This window comes from Hemitrygon akajei, chromosome 3, assembly GCF_048418815.1.
Source record: "Hemitrygon akajei chromosome 3, sHemAka1.3, whole genome shotgun sequence".
Taxonomy (NCBI): Eukaryota; Metazoa; Chordata; class Chondrichthyes; order Myliobatiformes; family Dasyatidae; genus Hemitrygon; species Hemitrygon akajei.
The window spans coordinates 52,093,341-52,121,200 of NC_133126.1; the positions used below are offsets into that span (position 1 = coordinate 52,093,341).

General features: G+C 39.8%; 1 protein-coding gene across 6 annotated transcripts in view; it reads left to right on the forward strand.

Annotated features, from left to right (window-relative positions):
- Positions 1 to 27,860, forward strand: part of samd4a (sterile alpha motif domain containing 4A) — a 237,053-nt gene that overhangs the window by 145,283 nt on the left and 63,910 nt on the right. For all 6 annotated transcript variants that reach the window (XM_073039876.1, XM_073039878.1, XM_073039880.1 and 3 more), the window contains 4 exons: positions 4,982 to 5,067; positions 8,852 to 8,970; positions 24,800 to 25,001; positions 26,093 to 26,219. In XM_073039876.1, the coding sequence (XP_072895977.1) occupies positions 4,982 to 5,067; positions 8,852 to 8,970; positions 24,800 to 25,001; positions 26,093 to 26,219 (534 nt within the window). The remainder of the gene's footprint in view (positions 1 to 4,981; positions 5,068 to 8,851; positions 8,971 to 24,799; positions 25,002 to 26,092; positions 26,220 to 27,860) is intronic.

The following is a 27,860-nucleotide window of genomic DNA, read 5'->3' on the forward strand; positions in this document are numbered from 1 at the left end:
ATTATTGAATGAAATGAAAGAATTACATAAAGTGTGCAGAGTTGCAGTATGTATTACTATAGATAATAGAAATTTCCGATTTTAGAAAAAGATGCCTAAGAGAATGGAACCTTTACATAGCCCAAGGACTGCTTGTATTTAGCTGTCAACTAATTTCACTGAAGCAGATTGGCCTGCTAGTTTATTCTCTTATTAAACTGTTCATGTTTTTTCCCTGCATTATGAAAGTGAATACAAAAATATTTAATCATTTATAGAGTGCTTTGTGGTATCTAATTAAATATGCTCTTTTGAGTTATTAGAAGGTAGAATAAGAAAACAAAACTACGGCACTGAGATGTAGGCCCTGATGAGTGTGCAGGCCTTTTAAAATCTATGATAAACAGTCAAGCAATGTATTGGCTTACATGAGTATTTAATGTCACTGCTGTCAAGTTCTAATTACAGCTGACATTCAAGCTTTGAAATGTTTTCGATGTAAGCTAAAAATTGTCTGTCATATGTTTCAGTAGAATATCTTGCTAGGAGATATCAGTGAATCCATAATGAATGGTTCATGTCTATCTGACTGGTTATTAGAGTATTAATAATATTGTAAGGGATGAGAGATTTTCCAATATGTTGGCTGCTTTGCCAACTTACAAAGATGGCCATGAACAGATAACAACCTCAAATTAGGTGTCTTGTATTTTTACACAAAGCATCAGTGTTTAAACATGCATCCCCTACATTTATCTTTGAAACTGATAATCCTGTTGGATTGCTAATTAAACCACATAAACTAATTATTTAATATGAGTAACGTCTTACAAGCTTTCCAGATGCTTTTTTAATTGTCTGATTGGCCTTATTTTTTAACTCTCTTGTGGGAAATGAGTATGATGCATAAGACATCTTAGTTTTATGGGGACAGTTTGGATAAGCGTAAGAATCCTTCAGAGTTTGAAATTTGAAGAACAGTGACCAAATAATTCCAACTCTGTTCTCTGTGTACGTGGCTGAATCTTCAAATATTCTGTCTGTTGGTTCCTTGCCTCTTGATGTATAGCAATCGACTTTTCCAGATCACAGCTCAGGTTGTGACTGCCCCTTTATTCTGTGAACAGTTCGTAAAGTTCTTTAGCACGTTTCTCACATCATTCAAGAGAATTCAAGGCACAAATTTAACGCCTAACCAATATTTTTTCAGTTGTTTGATTCATTTGTTCATCTTTATTACTCTTTATACTTAAAGAAACATTTCCATTCCCTTATTAACACGACCGATATTAACCTCTCTATTTATTATGTCCATACACCCATGAGTTCTATACTGAATACGATATTTGCATGTTCTATACATTATTTGATGGCCAAAATGACTACACCCAATGGACAAATTTATTTACTTGCTTTATTTTAGTTTTCATTCTAAGAAATTTTTCAAAGGTATATTTATTTCAATTGCAATTCATTTTGCTATTGATATATTTGATACATTATTGTTGATTTATCTTTTTCCTATAACAGTTCATATTTGAAATGAGTACCACATCATTTTCAATTTCTTCCATGCATATTGACTGCCTCTTGGATTTTTGACGTGTTACCTCTGACGTGTTATTTCCTTGTTGCAAGCAATTAGATACTAGATGGGAATCTGGGACTTGGTATGAAAAGATGATGGAGCCGAAATCCCTGTGGACATTTGTAAAGTATCTGGAGAAATTCTTGAAGTTTGAACTGGGATGTGGGAATTCTTAACCACCAGGCAAAAATTTCTAAGGTCCAAATTGAGTTTAGTCTGCAATAATTTATTGAAATATATTGCTCTTAATTAACCACTGAAAAACTCAAAGTATTAAATACTTGATCCTTCAAACATTTCTTGAAGTCCAGTGTATGCATCTATTAAAAAGACTGCCTGTAGTATAAAACGATGGAGAGAAAGTACAGTAAGTTATTAGTCTCCACAGAACAGTTTTTGACGTAGCTTAGAACTTGTGTATGGGGTATTTCTACAGAATGGTTTGTGTTCAATTCATTCTTTTAATGTGGGTTTTGTTAACATTGCCATGGATAGAAGAAAGATCACTATGCTATGATACTTTTATAATGCTATTGCGACATAGAGGGCAGCAGAGCTTTGCTTCTAGATGAGCTTAATGCCTTCTATGCTCGCTTTGACCACCAGAATAGGGAGGAACCATTGTGCACCCTCATGTCTCCCAATGATCCTTTGGTCTCAGTATCTGAAGATGATGTATGGGCTGCCTTCAAGAGAGTGAATCCAAGGAAAGCATCTGGTCTGGATGGAAGACCTGTGCTGACCAAGTGGCTCTGGCATTGTACGGTATCCAACCTGTTTCAAGCAGGCTTCAATCGTACTCGTGCCCAAGAAGAACATGGTAACTTGTCTAAATGACTATTGCCCACTGGCACTTAACATTCACAGTGAAGAAGTGTTTTGAGAGGCTGGTGTTGAAGCATATCAGTTCCTGTCCGAATGGTGACTTGGATCCACTCCAATTCATCTACCAAAGCAACAGGTCTACAGCAGATGCTATCTCATTGGCTTTTCACACAACCCTAGAACATCTGGACAGTGAAGATGCATACATCAGGATGTTCTTTATCGATTACTCTCGGCACTTAACACCATCATCCCCTCAAAACCAATCAGTAACTCCAAGACCTGGGCCTCAAGCCACCTTGTGCAATTCATTCCTGGATTTTCTGACTTGTGGACCACAGTGAGTTCGGATTGGCAAAATCATTTCCTCCATGGTCTTCATCAGCATTGGAGTGCCACAGGGATGTGTACTTAGTCCCCTGCTCTACTTGCTTTATACCTATGGCTGTGTGGCTAAGTACACCTCCAGCACCATATACAAGTTTTGCTGACAACACTACTGTTGGGGGCTGTATCAAAGATGGTGATGAATCAACATACAGGAGGGAGATTGAAAACTTGGCTGAATGATATAATAGCAACAACCTCTCATTCGATGTCAGTAAGACCTAGGAACTGATAATATACAACAGGAAAGGGAAACCAGAAGTCCATGAGTCTGTAATCATCAGAAGTTCAGAGGTGGAGAGGATCAATAATTTTAAATTCTGGGGTGTCACTATCTCAGATCTGTGCTGGGTCTATCATATAAATACTATTGCGAAGAAATCACGACAGCACCTCTACTTCCTCAGGAGTCTGCAGAGGTTCAGCATGTCATTGAAAATCTTGGCAAGCTTCAATAGATATGTGGTGGAAAGTGTGCTGACTGCTTGCAGTACTGGCTGGTATGAGAACACCAATGCCTTTGAGAGGAAAATCCTATAAAAGGTATTGAATTCAGCCCAGTACATCATGAGTAAAATCTTCCCAACCATTGAGCAAATCTACAGGAAAGGTTGTTGTAGAACAGTAGTATTCATCAAAGATCCTCACCACCCAGGCAATGCTCTTTTCTCGCTGCTGCCATGAGGTAGATGATACAGGTGCCTCAGGAGTCACACAACCAGGGTCAAGAACAGTTACTACCCCTCAACCATGAGGCTCTTGAACAAATGAGGTTAGCTACACTCATTTAAGGACTTTGTTATATTGTTGTTTCATGCTCATTTATTGCTATTTATTCATAGTAGTATTTGCACAGTCCTTTTACAGTATAGTTGATGCTTATAGATTAAAGTTACTATTCTACAGATTTGCTAAGTATGCCCATATTTCACATTTTCACATTTTATGGTGGATTGGTGTTGGGGTCAGAATAGAATGGAAAATGGGAGGTGACAAAAGATAAATTACAACTTTTTAAATAGCAAATATGTCCAATGAAGTGGAAGAACTGAGAGTTTGAGATACAAATACATACATTTAAAAATGGAATAGTGAGTGATAACTAACTATCCAAATGTTGCAATGAATATTAAACAGCAAGTATCAATTTAAACTTGAGCTAAATCATTGTTCTGTGTACTCAATTGTAAAAATATTGGTGTATTATAAATTCTCTGAGAAATTACTCAGCATAATTTGTAATTGATTTGAGTGACTGGTTCTGTGCTTAGTATGGAGGTGATTAAGGTGATAAAGACTGTACAAAGATTTCAGCTATTCAGTTTGAAGAGGATATTAGTGAATCATTTAAAAAAACAAAGAAATGGTCTATGTATGAAGCAGATTTCATTTTGTGCAATAGAATACAGAAAGCATGCTATATTGAAGAAATAATTAGAAAGGGTTTAAATTTTTTAAAAATTCAAAAACAAGGAAATGCAATTAGAGTAGTCCTGAGCTCCTTTAAGGTTACAGTTTCTAAAAATAAATTTCTCTTGCTTTTAACTTTATTTTGGGTCACTGTTGACTCTTGTGCTTCATATCCCTAGCCAATATTTGAAACAAATTTTATATGATCTTAAAATTTATTTTAATTCCTTGTTATTTGTCTTTAATTTGTCATGAAAGATCATTTTCTCCCCCAAATTCTTAGCATATTTCTATATCAAAATTTAGTCTCACGACATACAATATATTTATATGTCTACATGTTACTGTTTTTCTGTATTTCAGCCTGTTATCTACCCTGAAGTCTTTGACTATCTGTTTCTTACTTGTATCCGTCTGCCACTCTTTCCTTTATTCTCTTCCCAGATGTCCCCAACGCTCTCTTTTCTGAATGTTTGAATACAATTCTCTGTTGCTCATTCTTGTTATACAAGTCTTCTTCTTACAGTGCTCTCATTCTGATTATCATTTGTATTAATCTCATTCTCACTCATTTTCATTATTCTCCTATCTCCTCTCTTCCTCTTGCATGGTCAGTCAATGATTGTTTAAAACCCTTGATGGGAATTTGTGCAAATATGTCCACTGTAGTGGTCATGCTTTAGAACTAAGTTTTGCCTTAGTTTTCAAAGATGTGTATAGAACCCTTGGAAGTTGTTTCTTTTATCAGTGCCAGTGCCATTCTTTGTAATATTTGACTCTTCTATTTTACAGTATGTACACAACTGCTTGTATCCAGACCAGATGAAGAAAACATAAGTTCCTACCTGCAACTCATTGACAAATGTGTAGCTCATGAGGTGAGAATTTTTTTTTTAAAAGAACAACTTAAACAATCTGTTCAATTTAATCTATTTGGAAAAACCTGTTTACAAATTTATCCATCCACTTCTCGTAATATAATTTGAAATAATTTTGGGGCTAGCTATTTCCTTGTAGTTTACTGTCATATGCATCTAACATACCAGGGAGGAAGAGTGAACTATATATTGAAGAAAACATCAAGTTTTTAACATTTTTATTATTTTTTTAATGTGTTACTCCAAGATTACCCAGTTACTCCATTTAGTAGTGTACTGTATGGCCTACAGTATAATAAGGGACTATTCTATGTTATAGGGACATGTTATTGCATGCGCTATTAGGCGCGTATTGATCTGTACGTGTGTGCCGAGTTTGGCTTGTGCCAGTAAAGAAACATGAACTTAGCTCCCGTCTCCAGTGTTTTTATTAATAGCATTGTTATGTAGCCAGGCCACATGCACAACAAATTGGCAACGAGGTTAATGAGCCTACATCGTATTGGAACACCATGTTTTAATTGATAATGACACTTGGAAGAAGAGCGCAAGAAACAAGCCAAGGAGCGGGAGAAGGAGGCAGAGCGAGGCCACGAGTCTGAAAGGAAGCGGAAGCACAGCTGGGGTCAGGAACGTCGGGAGACCAAGAGACACAGTCGGAGCCGCAGCACATCCAGCCGAGACTGTAGCTGGCACTAAACCCCAGGGACTGAAGGTCTGCCTGCCCCAGAAAGGAGATAAAAAGGAGTGACACACACTCTTTTCCAAAGAGGACTTTCCTCTTTGTTTTTTTTTACCATGGAGAGCTGTAAATGCCGAGTTGCTCAATGTGTTCCAGGCTGAAATATATTTTGGACTGTAAAAGAATCAATGGTATGTAGTTTGGGAAGGAATATGGAACCAAGGCCACAGATCAAATAAGCCACAGTTCTATTTACTAGCAAAGCAGACTCAGGAAGCAGTATAACCTCTTCCTGCTGGACTTTGTTACCTTGTAATCAAAATATTTAAACATTGCTTATGCAATCTTTTCAATCATGATACTGCTCTATTTGTACTGAAGTTGTTTCTGAAGTAGTTTTCTCTTTGATGGAAACAAACTGCTTAATTTTAGTGTGAATACTTTGAAGTTTCAAAATTCTTGCATTTGCAATTAAAAGCCTGCTAATTTCTTAATCCCACTGTAAAATACTTTTGATGGAGCTCTGAAGCTACCACCATTTAAATAGGAAATAAACAGCATTATTTTGGAGCAGTTAAATCTGTGTTAATAGAGCAATACTACCAAGTGATTGTAACTGAGTTAGTGTGGGTGGAAGTCTAGTACTGGATGATGAACATGGTCAGGCACCTGGTCTCAGCGAGTGAGTTTTTTTGACATAGTTATCACAACTCCCTAATCTTTAGCATCTATATGTAAAAGGATAGGAACAGATGATATGAGCAAGTATTTAACTGAGAGGGCTAATGACGATGGTGGTAGGCAGGAACTTGGGAGCGTAAACTGGGAACAGACGTTCTCAGGGAAATGCACAGCCAAAATGTGAAGGTTGTTTAGGGACATCTTCATGGGGTTCTATTTAGATTTGTCCCATTGAGACAGGGAGAGGATAGTAGGATGAAGGGATCACAAGAGGTGGAACATTTAGTCAACAGGAAGAAAGCGTAGTGAAGGTTTTGAAAGCAAAGTCAGACGATGCTGTTCAGAATTATAAGGTACCCAGGGAAGGGCTTAAAAAGGGACTTAAGAGAGCTAGAAGGGGAGATGAGAAGGTTTTCGCGAGTAGGACTAAGGAAAACCCCAAGTTTTATACACGTACATGAAGAACAGGAGATGATAAGAGTAAGGTTAGGACTTATGAGCAATAATAGAGATACGTGCCTGATGGTGAAGGAGGTAGGGGGAGGTCCTTAATGCATACCTTTCTTCAGTGTTTACCAATGAAAGGGACTTTGACAAATGTGAGTTAATATAGAACAGGGTACTGTCTTGGAGCATGTTGAGGTTAAGAACTTTTTGGAGTTCTTGGAAAAAATTAGGATAATTAAGTCTCTAGGGTTGAATAGAATGTTCCTTAGGTTGCTACTTGAAGTGAGGGTCAAGATTGCTGGGATATTGGCGATAATACTTGCATCCTCTCTTCCCACTGGAATAGTACAAGGATTGGAGCATCACAAATGTTGTTCTGTTATTCAAGAAAAGCAATAGGAAAAATTCTGAGAATTATTGACCAGTGAGTCTATTCAGTGGTGGGCAAGCTATTGGCGAGCATTCTTAAGGACAGGATTTACGAACATTTGGAGAAGTGTAATCTTATTAGGATAGTCAGTATGACTTTATGATGGGCAGGTTTTGCCTTTTAAGCCTAATTGAGGAGGTGGCAAAACAAATTGATGGAGATAGAGTGGTGGATGTGGTATGCATGTATTTTAGTAAGGCATTTGACAAGTTCCCCTTGATAGCTGCATCCATAAAGACAGGAGGCATGGGATGAATGGGATGGAAACTTGACTGTTTAGATTCCAAGTTACTTTGCCCACAAAGGTAGAGGGTGGTGGTAGATGGTGGGTATTCTGTCAGTAAGTCAGTGACTGGTGGTGTTCCACAGGGGTTTGTTCTGGGACCCCTGCTCTTTGTGATTTTTAAAATTGACTTAGATGAGGAAGTGGAAGAGTGGGTTAGTAAGTATTCTGATAACATGTGAAGGTTGGTGGTGTGGATAGTATAGAAGATTGCCATAGGCTTCAGCAGTTTATAGATAATGTGCAGAGTTGAGCAGAGAAATGGCAGTTAGAGAGTTAGAGTTGAATCTAGAAAAGAAAACTTGACAGCAGAGTACAAAGTTGGTAGCAGGATTCTTAGCAGCATAGAGGAACAATGGCATCCTGGGGTCCAAGTCCATAGATCCCTCAAAGATGTTGAAAAGTGTTAAATTTAAGTTACCATTTAGATTTATTTAGTTGCTTTTTTAGTTGTATTAACTGTATTTTTCAAAAATATCTGTTATTGATAATGGCCTTTTTTCTGAAAAAGTTGTTATAAATGTGCTAATACCCAGTACGCACCTAGGGTTATTCAGCTTTGGTCTTCATAGTTAAATATTCAATTGTGCAAAGATGATGTACTTCAAGTAATGCTAGATGGATACAAGATATTTTGTAACTTAAGTTTTGTAACTTATTTTTGAGAAAAGTATCCTGCCAATATTACTCCTGCAGCCAGTTCTGCCTCAACAGATTTACTGGTACTTCATATCTTTATGTTCTGTGGGTGTTCAGAGTGTACACACTGGGTTGCTTTGATTGCTTGTCAAACGATGTGTTTCTGAATTCCATGTAAAAGAGACAACATTCTTATTTAATATACCTTTTGATTATTACATTTATTTTATTTAACTTTCATAAATCCCAATATATAGAAATTTAATTTATTTTTATATTGTTTCAGTAAATAATTTTCAAAGATACTATTGTGCTGGTTCTTAAATTGAAGTAGGTATTTATTATATACCTGGCATCTTTATGTATCGACATAAATATATGACCAGATCAATGTGAAACCTAATGCATGATTCCTTACTGATTTAAACAAGAGAAACCAGGAATTTTTCTACTGAGACCTGAAATAAATATTACAACTCTTTAAAAAAAAAAAAAAAAAATCCTGTTATTATTAAATAATGTTTAATTAGTACATGTTGACTAAGTGAAAACATTAATTTTAGATTGTACAAGTGTAATGACATTTTGCAGTTTTAATTAGAATTGTTTGCTTTTCTCTTAGGCTTTTACAGAAACACAGAAGAAAAGATTATTGTCTTGGAAACAGCAGGTTCAGAAGCTCTTTAGATCTTTCCCCCGGAAATCTCTCTTGGATATGCCAGGCTATCGACAGCAAAGAAAGTACGCTTTAATATTTATCTTCTCAATTCTGAACTTTTCTGAATTATTTTAAGCTTATTTTGATTTCTAACTAAGAATGTATTTTATCTCATTGAATTGTGGAACAACTGAAAAACTAAATGATAAATTTCCATCTCCTTAGTTTTGCAAGAATTTACACGGATAATTTACCGTAGATTCCGTACTACAGAGCGCACCTGATTAAAAGCCGCAGGCTCTAATTTTAGAAAGAAAATCAATTTTGTACTTGTACAAGCTGCACTGGATTTTAAGCCGCAGGTGTCCCACGTTGTAATATGAGATATTTACACAGAAAGATATTACACGTGAGGATTTTTTAACTTTTAATTAAATCCGTATGGTAATATAAACAAATACATATTGCAAATGCTTTTTTTCGAACCGTGCCTGTAACACAGCTACTTTAAAATATACATACGTATCGGTAACACACAAATTACGTTGCGTATACTTTTTTACTGAACAGTGCACGAACAACATTCCAATATCTCCTAACGACTGGTTAAAAAATATATACTGCAGCCTACCAGGAAAAGTTATTGATCGCCTTTAACTTAAAAGCAGCGTTCTCGCGCGGGTCTAATGCGCTCACCCCCACTTTTCCGTTTATCGCAAACCGGTATTTTCCCACAAGACGCGGTGAAACCGGATGTGACGTCATAGCATCCCGGGATGTAGTACAGAAAACAAATATACTTAAAACACTTCTAACTTTAACTAGAAAATACTAACAAATGAATTACTAAGCGAAAATATTATAAACTAAGTAACTGCCATAAAGGCAGCACAATGCTTTTCTTCGAGTGTTTTCCATGTTGATGAAGGTGAGTACAAATGACTGATTTACAATAATTTAATTGTGAAAGTGCGCTTGATTTATCGTACAATTTCATTGGACCTCTGTGAACTACTCATCAATTTTATTGGTCTACTGTTGCGAGGCAAAATGTTTTTGGCGGCATGAAAAAAAACCATGCATTAGCCGCATCGTAGTAAAGACCGCAGTGTTCAAAGCTGTTCAAAGCGTGGGAAAAAAGTAGCAGCTTATAATCCGGCATTTACGGTAAACTTGACTTTAAAAATGTCACTCAAGCGATATTCAGTTTCTTGCTGATTCTATTTGCTTTTCCATATATAATGTTTGGGTAAATACTACTAAATCTACCATTGCCTATAACCTCATTACCTTGCATATCTCTTGCTCAACAAATACAATCAAGCCATAAGACAAATCCTGATTGAGTAACACAGAAGAACATGCTGGAAAAAACACTAGCAGTGCTTGAAAATGAGGTGGCAACTGAACAGAGCAGTAACACAGTACTACTTGTTTGCCAAATACCATGTAATAGATAGAGCTCAGTGATCCCACAACCATTGGATTAGATAAAAGCTTCCCTCAACCACATCTCTTCTGTTTCATACATGTCAGCTCTTACCCCATCCTCCCACCACCACCACCCTATCAGAGATAGGGTTCCTCTTGTTCTCACCTACTACCTCACCAGCCTTCACATCCAGCAAATAATTCTCCGAAACTTCTGCCAGCTCCAATGGGATCCCAACACCGACCACGTCTTTCCCTTCCCAACCCCCCCCCCCCCCCCCACTTTCAGCTTTCCGCAGGGTCTAGCTCCCTATGCAACTCCCTTGTCCATTCGATTCTCCCCACTGATCCCCTTCCTGGCGCTTATCCTTGCAAGCGGAATGAATGTTACACCTGCCCCTACACCACCTCCCTCACTACCATTCAGGGCCTAAACAGTCCTTCTAGGTGAGGCGACTCTTCACCTGTGAATCTGTTGGGGTCATATACTGTATTCGGTTCTCCTGGTGTGGCCTCCTCTATATTGTTGAGACCATTGCGAGATTCCGCTTGTTTTGGCAGATGGAGCATAGATGCTCAGCGAAGTGGTCTCCCAAACTATGCCAGGTCTCACCAATGTACAGGAGGATAATTATCTCCCAGTGGACATTCATTTTAATTCCACTTCCCATTCCCATTCCGATATGTCCATACATGTCTTCCTCCACTGTCATGATGAAGCCACATTAGGTTGGAGGGACAACACCTTGTATTCAGTCTGAATAGCTTCCAACCTGATGGCATGAACATTGATTTCTTGAACTTCCGGTATTGCCCCCTCCCACCACCCCCTTCACCATTCCCGATCCCCTTCCCTCTGGTGCTCCTCCCCCCTTTTTTTTTCTTCCATAGTATTCCACCTCTTTCATCAATCAACTTCCCAGCTCTTTACTTCGTCCCTTCCCCTCCAGGTTTCACCCATCACCTGATATTTCTCTCTTCCCTCCCCCACCTTTCTTCTTTTTCTCCAGTCCTGTCGAAATATCGACTGTGCTTTTTTCCATAGATGCTGCCTAGCTGCTGAGTTCCTCCAACATTCTTAGTGTGTTGCAAGGTCCTTCATCTGTCTGTCCATAACATAGCACACAGACATAGAAGGATTCTACATTGCTGTTTCTGTAGCAGTTTTGTTTTACCAGTCAGGGTTGTTAGCCCTGAGCTTAACCCCCAAACCTGGAGGGCCAGTGGACCACTCTTAGTCTAGCCTCTACCCTTTGACCTGTTTGGTATGAATGACCCTACCAAAAGCCAAAGCACAAGGTCCTGGCTCAGGGGTGTCAAACTACCGGCCAGCATCCGGCCCATGAAGGGGTCCAATCTGGTCTGTGGGATGATTTGGGGAGAAAAAAAAATATTTATGACCATTTATTATGTATCAGTACGGCAACCGTACAATAGGTGGCAGTTAATCACCCGCTGTGCATAAGCAGCTACCACCCTGCACTGAAGACCACTAGGGCTCTAGGTACATCATCAGATACAGTATAAACACACAGAGTACTCAGGTAAGTAACACCTGCAGCAAGGCTGAGACTGTTTGCTGCTGTGGTCCAAAATACTTTCCAAGAAAAGTTGACATCGAAGGTCAGATGTTCAACGATAATTAGAAAGATCATTTTTTCTTCTGTGAGGTCAACGGCAAACCTGTGTATCTGATATGCTTGCAACAAGTGGCTGTGGCAAAAAAGTACAATATTAAACGACACTATGAGACGTCACATGGATAAAAATATGACGAGTACGCAGGACGACTCAGAACGCAAAAGGTAAATGAGCTTGAAGCAGCTCTGAGAAAACAGCAATCAGTGTTCACCAAAAGTTGAGAGACTCATGATGGAGCTGTCAAGGCCAGCTATATTATTGTCAACAAAATAGCTGCTGCGTCGAAGCCATACTCAGAGGGGTAATTCATCAAAGCATGCATGCTGATGGCAGCTGAGCTGGTGTTCTCTGAGACGGAGGCAGGCTTTTGGTAATATCAGCTTGTCAAGAAATCCTGTGGCAGAGAGAATCGGGGACCTTGCAGGAGATTTGAACAGTCAACTGAAAGACAAATTGAAGTCATTTATTGTCTTCTCTGTTGCAATTGATGAGAGCACCGACATGACTGATGTAGCTCAATTGGGAATATTTCTTCATGGTGTTGATGCATCTTTGACCATCGCCGAGGAATTTGTGGAGATGGTGCCCATGACAAACACCACAACGACGAACAATGTTTTCTCCAGCCTCATCGGGGCCTTGGACAGACTGGGGGTTGACTACCGTCATGCTGTCAGCGTGGCAACAGGTGGTGCACCGTCCATGGTCGGGAAAAAGGCAGTTGTTGTTGCGAAACTCTGAGAGAAAGTTCAGATAGAGAAACCAGAGCAGGAATTCTGGAATTTTCATTGTATTATACACCAAGAGGCGTTATGTAGCAGGAGCCTGAACATGGACAATGTCATGGATATAGTAATCAAAACAGTTAATTTTATTAGAGCCAAGCGACTCAACCATCAGCAATTTGACACTCTTTTGTCCGAAAGTAATATTGGACATGGCCTACCCTACCACACTGAAGTCCGCTGGTTGAGCAGTGGGGTTGTGCTGAAACGATTTTTTCAATTACGTGTGGAAATTGGACTATCATGAATGAGCAATGGAAGCCAGTGGCAGAGTTGGATGATCCAGACTGGCTTCATGATCTTGCATTTTTGGTGCATATAACAGAGCACTTAAATGTGCTTAATGTTAACATGCAAGGCCGCAACAAACTTGTTATGGAATACTACGACAGCATTCGTGTCTTTCAAATTAAATTAGGCCAGTGGGAGATGCAACTATCCCGGAGCAACCCAGCTCATTTCCCCTCTTTGCAATCTGTGCGTGTCGCTCATGGGAATAATGACAACATGGACAGGTACAAGGACAAAATATTACAGCTGAAAAGTGAATTTCAGAATTGTTTCCAAGAAAGAATTCTCACTATTTTGCTCGCTGTTTGCGGTCAACGCAGCATCAGATGTGCCGGAGAAACTCCAAATGGAACTAATTGAAATTCAGTGTAACTGAGCTTTGAAATATAAATTTGAGACTGTAGGTCTGGACTCATTCTATCAATACCTGGGACCAATCTACCCCAAGATGACAGACTTTGCCTCAAAGATCCTTTGCATGTTTGGAACAACATATCTCTGTGAGCAGGCGTTCTCCATAATGAACAGTAACAAATCCAAACTGCGCTCGCAGCTGACACACAGACATCTAAATGACATTATGAAAATCACAACTGCCCAGAAACTGGTCCCTGATGTTGACAGGCTGGTTAAAGCCAAGAGATGTCAGGTGTCTGGAAGCAGCAAGTGAAAAATGAGTGACACTGTTGGATGCACTGCGACATGTAAGCAAAATGCATTATGAAATATTGAGTGTCATAATATTGTGATTCATTCATTTTCTCACTATTCTATTACTGTAAATGTGATCACTTCATTAAAAATTGAGGCTAACTGTGTTCATTGTCTGAGTTTGATTGGTGGAAGCAAGCTAATAAAAATTAGGTGCAGTTGTGTAGCCTACATTTACAATTTGTTTCGTTAGGTCTACATTTGGGTCTGCTAATGTTCGATTTCAAATGGTTTATTAATGGAAAGGGTGTGGCTCCCAAAACAACCTTAGCCAAAATAGCATTGTTTTTTCTCTCTCTCATCACAACTTTCTTGTAGCCTATGTAAGTTAATACCAATCATAAAAATAATGCTTGCTAGGCAATCTTCTTCATAAGAAATGAAATTCGTAAAGTGAAACACTTTGTAGTTATAGCAGAGACTGAGAAACATGAGAACAGGTTGAAAAAAGGAAGGCAACGAAAGCTGTGGGAGCACACGCGCGTGCGCAACTGATCTGGCCCGCACAAAGTCACATTTTGCCCAATCCGGCCTGTGATCTAAAATGAGTTTGACACCCCTGCCCTAGCTCAAGCCAACTTAGCTTTCTGGGTCATTGAGGTATGTGAGCCTCTAAATCATGACAAGGTTGTGGTCCTCTTAGAGCCTTTCTTAGATAAGGGGCCCCAAACCTTCTCACAACATTCCAAATGCTAAAGCATTACACCTTTGATTTTATATTTGAGTCCTCTTGAAATGAATGCTAACATTGCATTTGCCTTCCTTCCTACCAATTCAACCTGCAACATAACCTTTAGGGAATCATGTAGTGGATCTGAATCCTCAATTTGCTCCCCTTTTAGAATTTGCTCCCCTTTTAAAATACATGACCATACACTTCCCTACACTGTATTCGACCTGCCACTTGTTTGCCTATTCACCTAATCTGTCTTAAGTTCTTCTGCAAACTCCCCTCTTCCTCAACATTACCTGACCCTCTACCTATCTCCGTATCATCTGCAAACCTGGCCACAAAAAGAAAAAAATCTTTCATCTAAATCACTGACATGTGACATGAAAAGAAGCAGTTCCAATATTGATCCCTGCGTAACACCAGAAATCATTGGTAGCCAACCAGAAAATGGTCCCTTTATTCTCACACTTTGCATCCCACCAGACAGCCAGTCTTCTGTATACGCTAGTATCTTTCCTGTAATACCATGGTCTCTGGTCTCTGTCTTATCAAGCAACCTCATATGTGGCACCTTGTCAAAGGCTTTCAGAAAATCCAAGTAAACAACATCCACAGACTCTCTTTTGTCTATCCTGCCTGTTATTTCCTCAAAGAATTCCAACAGATTTGTCAGGCAAGATTTCACCTTAAAGAAACCATGCTGACTTTGGCCTGTTTTATCATGTGCCTCTAAGTACCCCCAAAACCTTATTCTTAGTAATGGACTCCAACATCTTACCAGCCGCTGAAGTCAGGCTAACTGGCCTACAAGTTCCTGTATTTTGCCTTCTCTTCTTAAAGAGTAGAGTGACATTTTCAATTTTCCAGTCTTCCAGAATCATTCTAGAATCTAAATTCTTGGAAGATCAGATTAGTGCCTCCACAATCTCTTCAGACACCTCTTTTAACATGGGGTGTAGTCCATCTGGTCCAGGTGACTTACCTACCTTCAGACCTTTCAGCTTCCCAAATACCTTCTTAGTAATTGCGATTACACTCTTCTGTTACCTGACACACTCGAATTTTCTGGCATATTGCTGGTATTTTCCACAAGGAAGACTGGTGCAAAATACTTACTGATTTTGTCTGCCATTTCTTTGCACCCATTACTACCTCTCCAGCATATTTCCAGTGGTCCAGTGTCCACTCACACCTCTCTTTTACTCATTAATACTTTTTGATATCCTATCTAATAAAATTTTTGCTATCCCCTTATATTATTGGCTAGCTTACCTTCATATTTTATCTTTTCTCTCTTTATTGCTTATTTAGTTGTCATCTGTTGTTTTTTAAAAATCTTCCCAATTCTCTAGCTTCCCACTAATTTGTGCAATGTTATGTGCTGTGCTTTGCTTTTATGCTGTCTTTGACTTCACGATTGCCTCATCCTCCCTTTAGAGTACTACCTATTTTGGATGAGCCTTCCAAATTGCTCCCAGAAGGTCCAGCCATTGCTGTTCTTCCATGATCCTGTCTTGTGTTCACTTCCTGTCAAATTTGGCTAGCTCCTCTCTCATACCTCTTAGTTTTCTTTACTCTAGTCTAAAACTGATTCACCTGATCTTAGCTTTTATAGAATCATGATTTCTTGAAAATGGTGTCACAGGTAGATAGGGATTTAAAGAGAACTTTTGGCATAGTGACCTTCATAAATCAGGGTGTTGAGTGCAGGAGTTGGGATGTTATGTTGAAGCTGTATTGAACATTGGGGAGGACAAATTTGGTTATTGTGTGCATTTCTGGTCACTACCTGCAGGAAAGATATTAACAAGCTTGAAAGAGTGCAGAAAAAATTTACAAAGATTTTGCCAGGACTTTAGGACCTGAGTTACAGGGAAAGATTGGATTCATTCCCTGGAACACAGCAGAGTGAGGGGAAAGCTTACAGAGGTACACAAAATTGAGGATTATAGACAGAATAAACAAATGCAAGCTTTTCTCCTCAAATTAGGTTAGACTAGAGCTTGAGGTCACAGGTTAAGGGTGAAATATTAGAGGGAGTACGTCAGTCAGAAGATGGCTAGAATGTAAAACAAGCTACCAGCAGAGGTGGTGGATTTTAACATTGAAGAGAAGTCTGAATGGATTATGTGGATGCGAAGTGTATGGAGGGCCAACATCGAGATGCAGGCAAATATGAGTTAGAGAGAAATAGGTTGCCATGAAATGGTCAGGTTAAATGGCTTGTTACTGTGGTGTAATGAGCGTAAACCTGATCCCTTAAAATGTTCTTCAGTAACTTCCCTACCCTGATGTGAGACTCACTTCTGCCATCATCCTGGTTAGTGTTCCCTTACAATCATTTTTTGTCAGCTCTTCTCTCATGCCTCTGCAGTTCCCAATACTCCACTGCAATACTGATACATCTGTTTTTAGATTCTCATCCTCAAACTGCAAGGCGAACTCTCTAAAGGTTCCTTTGCCTTAAGCTCCCGAATAAAATCTGTTTCAATGCGCAATACCTAACCAAGAATTGCTTTTACCTTAGTGGGCTCAACGATAAGCTGCTCTAAATTTTACTGATTTTTCCCAATCTATCTACATATTGAAATCCCCCCCATGACTACATTACTCTCTTTATATGCCTTTTCTATCTCCCATTGTAATTTGTACCCCATCTCCTGGCTACAGTTCAGAGGCCTGTATGTAACCCTCATCGGGGTTTTTTTACATTTACAGTTTCTGAACTTCCACCTTCAGTCCTGTAATCATCACCCTTTTCAATTTTGACTTCATGTTACCATGAGTAAGGGGGTTAGAGGAGGTCTGAAGATTTCTTTTTCAATCAAACTCATTGTAATCTGGGATACATTGCCTAAGAAGAGAATGGAGGCTGATGTATATAATAGGCTAAGCACCAGTGCTGGTAAATGGAATTAGTACAGTCGGCCCTCCTTATCCGCGGATTCCACATGTGTGGATTCAACCAACCGCAGCGGGAAAACCCAGAAGTTCTCCCTCCAGCACTCATTTGAGCAAGTACAGACTTTTTTTTCTTGTCATTATTCCCTAAACAATGCAGTATAACAACTGTTTAGATAGAATTTACATTGTATTAGGTATTATAAGTAATCTAGAGATGATTTAAAAGTACAGGCAGTCTCCAGGTTATGAATGAGTTCCGTTCCTGAGCCTGTCTTTAAGTCGGATTTGAAGTCGGAACAGGCACATCCGGTATTATTTAGCGTCAGTTAGTCAAACGTTTTTATTAGTATATTGTACATATTTTACCTTTCTATGCATATAAAACACTTAAGAAACATAAGTATTTCAATAATTAAATCACTGCGTTGCTTAGTAATAATTGTAGCTTTCATCGGGGCAGGGCCCTTCACATGCTCCATTAAAATTGTTCCGATTGTTGACCGGCTGTAGCCTAACACTTTTCCAATGACCAATGGCATTTCACCTCTTTCTGATCACTTTTTTACTTCCACCTGATTTTCAATCGTGATCGTGATTATTTTCGTGAACAGAAACATAGCGAATTCAGAGCTGCGCCCGGTCCTAATGTCCACCGCACTGAGATATGTTAAATAAAGTCTGGGGTTCTGCTGGGTCCTAAAGACCACCGCACTGGGTCAGGTTAAATAAGGAAGTTGAGCATCCGCGATTTTTGGTATCCGCGGGAGATCCCGGAACCAATCCCCCACGGATAAGGAAGGCCAACTGTGTAGATATATATCTAGTATAGACATGGTGGGCTGAAAAGTCAGAAGTGGAGATTTGTTTCCCAGAATTGTGAAACAATGACCACCAACCACAAAAGTATGTCTAATATCTATCTTTGACATTCAATGGCAATGCCATGGCTGTGTCTCCCATTATCAACACCCAAGAGGAAATGCACAGCTTAACAAACCACACTGACTGCACTGGGTATCTTGCCATCCTGAAACACTCATGTTGTTAAGACAAAATCAGATACATGTTGAACATTCTCCACTTGTCTGGATAAATGTAGTTCCAAAAGAGTTCAAGAAACTCTGCAACATCTAAGATAAAACACCTCATCTATAGGCACACATCCAGGACCCTAAATGTTCTTCTCTTCACCAATGATGTTCTGTAGCTGCAGCATGTATTTACAAAAAGCATGGTAATTACTGATCTTTGCTTCTCTGACAATAAACTCAAATGTCTCATTTTACCAAGGACAAAAACAATGATCGCATGAAAAAAAAATCACAACTCATATGCTTTCCTCTAAGTTGCACACCATCTTCATTTGGAATTATTTTATATCCCTTCATCACCACATCTAAATTGAATAATACCCAACCCATTAAAATTATGAGAGTATCTTCTCCGAAGGTCTACTGTGTTTCAAGGGTTATGAAATACCAACAACTCTGAGGGCAGTTGGAGACAGTCAAATGGATTTCTTGTCAGACAGGTCATCCCAAAGTTATGGCAGACTTCCATTTTTGTGAACTGTTCATAACACAAACTGTTTGTAAGTCATTAATGCAGCTATAAGCTACACTCCCAAATGGAGAAGATGCCTGCGGCCACACAGGGCATTCCACATTCATAGAAACATTGAAAACCTAGAGCATATCCCCGGTTTTCCAGATGCTTACTTGCACATATGGGTTACTCATAAGTTGGGCAGTTGTAAACTGGGATGTACCTGCATATAAAAAATAATTGGTGAATCAGTCAAGAATTTAAAATCAATTATTGTCATGGCATTGCAATCTCTTAATTAGGGTACATTTCACTTTTTCCATTGTAGCATAATCTATTGTACATAAGTTTATTACTAATTTAAAAGTAACTCAGGACAACAGATTTTTAAAGCTATAACTTTATTGAACAATATCCTGGTTTTAACATTTGTCATACGCTACAAGTAGGGCATTAACCAAACATTATTATCGTGAAATATAATTGTAAATTATAGTAATATGCAGTGTAATTATTAGTTGACCTTTCTCAAAACAACATTTAGATTCCTACTCATATGTACTGAACTAATATGAATGAATGAATGAAAATAATTTCCTTCGAGATAAATTATCTCATCTTAAACTTAGCCTGAATTCTTTTCAGATCACTGTGCTACTCGCTGTTTTTGTAATGGATTACTAAAACCTTGTTTGATAAACTTAAGATCATTGATATTTAGATTGAAATATGTGCAAAATATAAATTCAATTAGTCTTTAAACAGGCTGACTTTTTGGGAAATGTGCACATCTAGGAGTGGAACTCAGTTTAAATACGGTACCACTGTATTGATTGATTTTCATAACTACAGCATTTCTGTGGGGCTATGTTGAGGTTAAGTCAAATGTACCGTATGTTCCGGGATATAAGCTGACCCCCCAATTTCAAGGTTAAAAAGGTGACATTTTCATGTTACCTTTGTATAAGCCGACCCCTTTTGTAGAGGTTTTTGATTTAACCAGAAACGATCACAAGATCTCACATGCCGGAGATCTCAGCTTTGCCGGATCTGGACCCTGGAAATTTTGTGAACTAGTACCTGCTAAGAAAATAGGCCTACACATTGTAGAGTGTTATGGGTGAATTCTTAATAAATAAATCAGGGAGAGAAATTTTGGGTTAGATTTCCAATGGAAATGTAACCCCACTGAAACCATTTAGCGCCCATCGTAATCTCATTAAAACATAATACGGGGTGGCGGGATCAGTACGTGTACTCAGTATTGAGTTTGTGACCACCATGTACAAAAGATGAAAATAAATGCAATATGATGCTGGCTTCAAGCTGAAGGTTGTTGATTTTGCTAAAGGAACGAGTAATTCTGCAGCTGCTAAGAAGTTTAGTGTAAATGAGAGAGAGTGAGAGAGTGGAGAAAGGCAGAGAACACGCTGAGGGAAATGCCAAAGACGAAATGTGCAAACTGCAGGAAAACATACCAGTGGCCAGAACTGGAAGAAAAAGTTTTAGAGTGGGTGAATCACCAACGATCGTCTGGATGCATTGTTACCAGAGAAATGATTTGAGTTCAAGCGTTGAAATGGGATGAAAAACACAGTGAGGTCAGTGAAAATTTCAAAGCTGCACAAAGTTGGTTCACCCGATTTATGAATAGACGTGATCTTGTGTTGAGCCAGAAAACAAAGAGTGCTCAGGAAATTCCCGCAGGGTGTTGTTTACGTTCAAGAACGCTGCTGGGTGGATGAAGCGGGTTGCTTGAAGTGGGTTAAAGAGGTGTGGCGTCGACTTCCCAAAGGTGTCAGGAAAGAAAAGTTGCTACTTGTCTGGGATATGTTCAAAGCGCACTTGTCAGGTGAGACAAAAGCAGCATTGAAAGCTGAAAATACGGACATTGCAGTCATCCCCGGTGGTTTGATGTCCGTGCTTCTGCCACAAGATGTGAGTTTAAACAAATCAAAGTATTTGTGCATCAACAGTGGAACCAATTTGACTCAAAAACAGCCAATAAATATGACCTGTCTTCTGTGTGTTCATTTTTCCAAAGTTGGCACCAAAATTTAAGGCTAAATTCTCGGCTTATACACCGGAATTTACGGTAGTCAAATATCTACAGTAAATTGTTCTTTCTGAAAATGTAACATGACTTAAAATTCAATCTTTCTCAAATGTTCTGGATATGTACTCTATATTTTCTCATAGTTTTGCCCTATTGGTTTGGTATTAATAAACAAAAGGTAAATACTGTTTGTATTTATTATTAGAGAGCAATATGTAAAAATTTATCGTAGGTGTGTGTCCACTTCAAAGAATCCCTCTCCCCTTTTTATAATAGTCCATCAATTTCTGGAAGGAAATCTGTGCACCAAATACATTGAATAATGCATTTGGTGCACAGATAAGGTAAGGACGTGTTTGGCACAGCTTTGTGGGCTGAAGGGCATGTATTGTGCTGAAGGTTTTCTATGTTTCTATGAATGTGGAGCACCCTGTTGTAAATCCATATTCTAACTTTGCAGCCACAGGTCAGCTGAAGGGATCATTGGGATCTCTCTTTCCGCCATTACAGATATTTACACCATACGCTGCATCCGCAAAGCTAACAGCATTGTGAAGAACCCCACGCACCCCTCATACAAACTCTTCTCCCTCCTGCCATCTGGCAAAAGGCAGCGAAGCATTCCGGCTCTCATGACCAGACTGTGTAATAATTTCTTCCTCCGAGCAATTAGACTCCTCAATTCCCAGAGTCTAGTCTGAGACCAACTTACTTATATAGATACAAACACACACACACACTCCCCTCCCCTTGCAACTTTTGCTCATTTCTTTCTCAGTTCCTGCTAAAACATTTACATCATTTATTATTATATTGTAATTTGCCCTTTACTATGCCTATTGTCTTGTTTATTAATTATTGTACTGTTTTGTGCACTTTATGTAGTCCCATGTAGGTCTGAAGTCTAATGTAGATTTGTGTTGTTTCATGTAGCACCATGGTCCTGGAGGAACGTTGTTTCATTTTTACTGTGTACTGTACCAGCAGTTATGGTTGAAATGACAATAAAAGGGACTTGACTTGAAATCATGGTAATGTTGAGCCCAAATTAGTGACTAGCAATGCAACCCCTTCCTTTAATACCTTCCCCTCTATCATGTCTAAATTATCAGGGCCCTGGAACATTGAGCTGCCATTCCTACTTCTCCAACAGCCAAGTCTGACTAAGGCTACAGCATCGCAATTCCACATACTTGCCCATGCTCTTAAGTTCATCTGTATTACCTACAATGCTTCTTGAATTGAAATATATGCAACTCAGAATATTTGTCCCACCATGCTCAGCCTAGGATTAAACTATCCTTTTCTTTATATGCAGTCTTGCCAAACTTCCATTCATAGTAGGATTGTTTCCCAGCTCAAAGTTCAAATGTATTTATGTATGTACATCATATACAACCTTGAGATTAATCTTTATGCAGGCACTTATAAAATAATTTAGAATTCACTGAAAACACACAAGAAGACTGCCACATGTCCAGTTTGCAAAAGAGGACAAATCACACAAATAGCTTTTATAAAAACAAAAACACATGGAACATGAACTCTGCAGAATCCCCAGAAGTATGTCTACAGCTGAGGTGAGTGAAGCCTGTCCAGGAGCCCAATGGCTACAGTTAAACAACTGCTCCTGAATTTAGTGATGTGGGACCCAAGATTCCTGTACCTCCTGCCTGACAGTAGTAGCAAGAAGACAAGGATTCTGGTCAAACACAGGCAGTTGTCTCTGAACACCTGTTGGTTTCCGCTCTCGTCCTGGATGATTTTAATCTTGCTCAATGCTTAATCGGTGTGGAGTGATGAAGCTGACCATAGGTTCGGATTTGGCTATCAGTCCTCGATGCAGCACCCACCCTGAGGATGGCTGCTCTGGCTATACCTACATTCTTGAGACTCTAGTTCACTGAATCCCCCAGGAGATTGCAAAAACGCCAGATGGTTTAGTTGGTTCAAAAGTACATCCTTAAAAGAAAAATTACTTACAAGCTGCAGACTGCAGTGATCACAATTCGAGTAAGTATATCCACTAAAGTAGTGGTCGCTAACCCGTCGATCGCGACCGACTGGTCAATCTTTGAGACTTTCCCAGTAGATCCTGAAAAAAATGAAAAATAAATATACAAATATTGTTGAGAGATTGTTTCCGGGTTTCGGGGTTTTAGTTCCTTTCTTTCTGCCCAGTGCATATGCGTGTAGCTCCCCCGCACTACACAGTGTACTTCAGTGGTCATCAACCACCGGGCCACGAGGAAACGATATGAGTCAGCTGCACCTTTCCTCATTCCCTATCAGCCCACTGTTGAACTTGAACCCACGCGAAGTCATCAGTCACCTAAACGCAGTGATACCCTCGCGTCAGTGTTCGCCTCGTGTGGCCAGCGAGAACAGCCGATGCTACTGGTCTGGAGCACAGCCGGTGAGAACCGCTGATGTTACTGGCCCAGAGCGCAGCCGGTGAGAACCGCCGATGCTACTGGCCTAGAGCCCAGCTGGCGAGAACCGCTGATGCTACTGGCCCAGAGCGCAGCCAGTGAGAACAGCCGATGCTATTGGCCCAGAGCGCAGCTGGCGAGAACCGCCGATGCTACTGGCCCGGAGCGCAGCTGGCGAGAACCGCCGATGCTACTGGTCTGGAGCGCAGCTGGCGAGAACCGCCTATGCTACTGGCTCAGAGCGCAGCTGGTGAGAACCGCCTATGCTACTGGCCCAGAGCGCAGCTGGCGAGAACTGCCGATGCTACTGGCCCAGAGCACGGACAGATGGGCGCCACCTCTGAACCTGTTTAGCACACTGAATGTTCATGGGGAACATGGTGCTAAAATATTCGCAGACACCTAATTCGGGCTCAGGGTTTGGTAAGTAGCAGAGCAGCTACCTCGCTGCGATCTGCTGAAACAAACTTTTGTCGGCCGATAGATCCCACGGGGGGGGGGGGGGGGCGGACACTGTCGCACTCCTCGCTCGGTCGGTCGCTCTGTCTGGACTGCGACTGCCACGGCCCTGGTATGGGGACTTCCGACCCTTACTTCGTTCTCTCACCCCACCCATGACCAGCCGCACCTGGCTAAGGCGGCGGGCAGGCGGGAGGCTGGAGTTCGGGCCTGGGGACTGTCTAATGAGGCAATAAAGCCCTCAAACCTGCTTCGGTACCTTGAGTCTAAGCACCCTGCACTTAAAGACAAACCCGTTGAGTTTTGTGAGTTGAAAAAACGTGAGCAAGCAGGACAGAAGCTAAGTGCTGAGAGCCGCGAAAAATAAATTGCAGAATAGACTGGACATAAGGAACCTGTTTCGAGTATCGCTGTATGCCGGTCGTGTTTAACAACCCTCCGTCGGCTGGTCTGCAGTGCAAAAAAGGGTGGGTACCCCTGGTGTTTATACATTATTTCTACTTCCGGGTTGCGGGGTTTTCCTTCCGGTCTTTTCTGCCCCGGTGCGCATGCGTGTAACTGATCAATCTGAGGTCGATCTTGCCTTTCACTAAGGCTGAGGTAGGGGATCTTGGGCTTAAAAAGGTTGGTGACCTCTACACTAAAGTATGTAATAGTTTTGTGAGCTGTCTGAAAAATGTTGCCGTTGGTCAATGGTGCCATTACCTTTCCTTTCCTACATAGATGCTGTAGTTGGTAAATGCTGTCAATGAGATTCAGACATCTGCAAAATTATTAAATGAAACACAATATTTTGTGAAAATGGCTATAGTCATTGTTAATTCACCAATTGTTAGTTGTACAGTTTTAAACATCAAATAGAGATAAATTGCACACAGAAATGTATATCTCATGCATAAATGTATCCCTATCAGTTGTTTGTGGAATAGTTGATTGGGCTTAAATATAATTTTGTTTCATTAAAATCTTTTTCTCCTTCCACAGCTGGGGCTTCAGTCAGTCCAACTCCCTACCAGCAGCTGGATCTGTGGGTGGAGGAATGGGTAGACGAACTCAACGTCAATTCCAGATGCCCCCTCGAAATCTACCCACTGCTCGTCTGGGTCTTGTGGGTCCAAGTGGACTCATGGGTACTCCACAGCGCAGTGCAACAAGCAATCCAGCCATATTAAAACAAGGAAGGCAGGTTTGTTGAAGTCTTCGTTTTTACCAAGAAGGTACTGTGCACACAATAATGTTAAATTTATCAGCTTAAATAGATTTACAAATTATAGAGTCATAAAATAACACAGCACAGAAACAGGCCATTTGGCTCATCTAGTCCATGCCAAACTATTGATTTGCCCTACTTCCTTTGACCAGCACCTGGACCATAGCCTTCCCTACTCCTCCCATTCGTGCACCTATCCAAATTTCTCTTAAATGTTGAAATCGAACTCGCATCCACCATCTCTCACTGGCAGCTCATTCCACCCTTTTACCAACGTGAGTGAAAAAGTTCCCCCCATGTTCCCCTTAAACATTTCACCCTTAACCCATGACCTCTAGTTCTAGTCTCACCCAACCTCAGTGGAAAAAGCCTGCTTGCATTTACCCTATATATGTCCCCCAAAATTCTATATACCTTTATCAAATCTCCCCTCATTCTTCTATGCTCTTCTATGCATAGAAGAATGCAAAATTCTATGCAAAATTCAACCTTTCCCTACAACTCAGGTCCCTAGGTCTTGGCATCATCCTTGTAAATTTTCTTTGCGCTCTAACAATCTTACTGATATCTTTCCTGAAGGCAGGTAACCAGAACTAGACACAATACTCCAAATTGGGGCTCACCAATGTCTTGTACATCTTCAACAAAACATCTCAACTCATGTACTCAGTAATTTTATTTATGAAGGCCAATGTGCCAAAAACTCTCTTCTAGATTAAATCATTTTCTCTATTTTCTGATATCAGTAATTTGGCTGATTTTTGTTTTAAAGACCCACTGAGGCTTTTCCCCACCTTGGTGCTGAGAAATGCTTGATGAAAATATACAGATAACTGAATCTTCTGATAATGGGAAATCCCCAGAATGTTGTATACAGTGCAGTGTACAAAGGATTCATTCAGAAAGTCTGGATGTAATGAATGGAGCTTATAAGAATGGTAATTTCTTTGGCAGTTTTTACTGCCAGCATGGTAAGAACTTAGTGATATGTAATTAATTTGGTTTTCATATATTAGAAATGGCATGTTTAAAATTATTTTGGTACATGTATGGTTATGCTTTCACAGAACCTTTGGTTTGCTAACCCTGGAGGAAGTAATAGTATGCCAAGCCGAACTCATAGTTCTGTCCAACGTACACGCTCACTGCCTGTTCACACATCACCACAAACCATGTTGATGTTTCAGCAGCAAGGTGAGTCGAAGAGAAACATAAGTCAATGTCTTTAATTAGGTGGGTAAAACTTAGCATCAGCTCTTAAATACTCTTGGAAAATATTATTCCTCAATTGTGACTGTGCATTCCTTTGAAATTGTGAAGATAATTCTACCCTGCAAGGCCAGCATCCGCAGTGACTGGTTGGCTGAAGGCCAGAATATGCAGACGCAAATCAACTATGGCTGTACAAAGAAAAATGTATGATGTTATTCAGATTGCTAAATTGATTAAGCAGCAGGCATCGCTAGTGGAATCTGTATCTATAAATAACAGGGTGACTGCATCAGATCTTTAGTTAGCATTGTAGCATTGGCTTGATGTACGGCTGAAATGTTATTGTGTCCATCTAAAACAAAGTACCCTTTTAAAATACTGTCGTATACCACATGCATCACGGAAGGTATGCTAGTGTTAGATGTTAAATAGGTTTATTATTCGTATCTGAATAGTATGCTATGTAATAGATATTTCCTCTGAGCGGTAAATGCTTATAGATTGTCACTTTCTAAAATTTGTGTGTAGAGTAAGTAGAAAATTATAGAAAGCTGCTTAAATATGTTTCCATCAAAATATACAATAATTGCAAATAAGATTTTGATATATTTTACAGTAGTCTGCAGCTTCATAAGAGGAATGATTTTTACTAAGGCAAAACATTTCCAATTTATGTTGCCATTAGAATTTCATTATTTACACTCGAAAAAGAAAGTTTTGTCTGACAGCTAGCTGAAATGTGTGGACCTGAGGGTTTTTGATACGTAGTTTCACTTGTTGGAAAGTTGGTAATTAGAGGGTATGAACTAAAAAAATACAGTGCCTATATAAAGTATTCACCCCCCCCCCTAGAAGTTTTCATGTTTTCTTGTTTTACAAAATTGAATCACAGTGGATTTTTTTGACAGTGATCAACAGAAGAAGACTTTCAGGTCAAAGTGAAAACAGATCTCTACAAAGTGATCTAAATTAATTACAAATATAAAATACAAAATAATTGATTGCATGAGTATTCACCCCCCCCCCCCCGCCCCCCAATATGACACAGTAAATCATCACTGGTGTAGCCAGTTGGTTTTAGAAGACACATAATTAGTTAAATAGAGATGGAGACCTTTTTACAGTCAAGGTGTTTCAGTTGATTGTAGTATCAATATGCCTGTATCTGGAAGGTCCCAACTGCTGGTGAATCAGTATCCTGGCAAAAACTACACCATGAAGACAAAAGAACACTCCAAGCAACTCCACGAAAAGGCTATTGAAAAGCATAAGTCAGGAAGTGGATACAAGAACATTTCCAAGTCACTGAATATCCCTTGAAGTACAGTTAAGTCAATCATCAAGAAATGGGAAGAATATGGTACAGCTGTAAATCTGCCTAGAGCAGGCTGTCCTCAAAACCTGAGTGACCGTGCAAGAAGGGGTCCAGTGAGGGAGGCCACCATGAGAGACATGACAACTCTGGAGGAGTTACAAGCTTCGGTGGCTGAGATGGGAGAGACTGCGTATATAGCAACTTTGGCCCGGATGCTTCACCAGTCACAGGTTTATAGGAGAGTGGCAAAGAGAAAACCACTGTTGGAGAAAAAACTTACATGAAATCTCAGCAAGAATTTGCCAGAA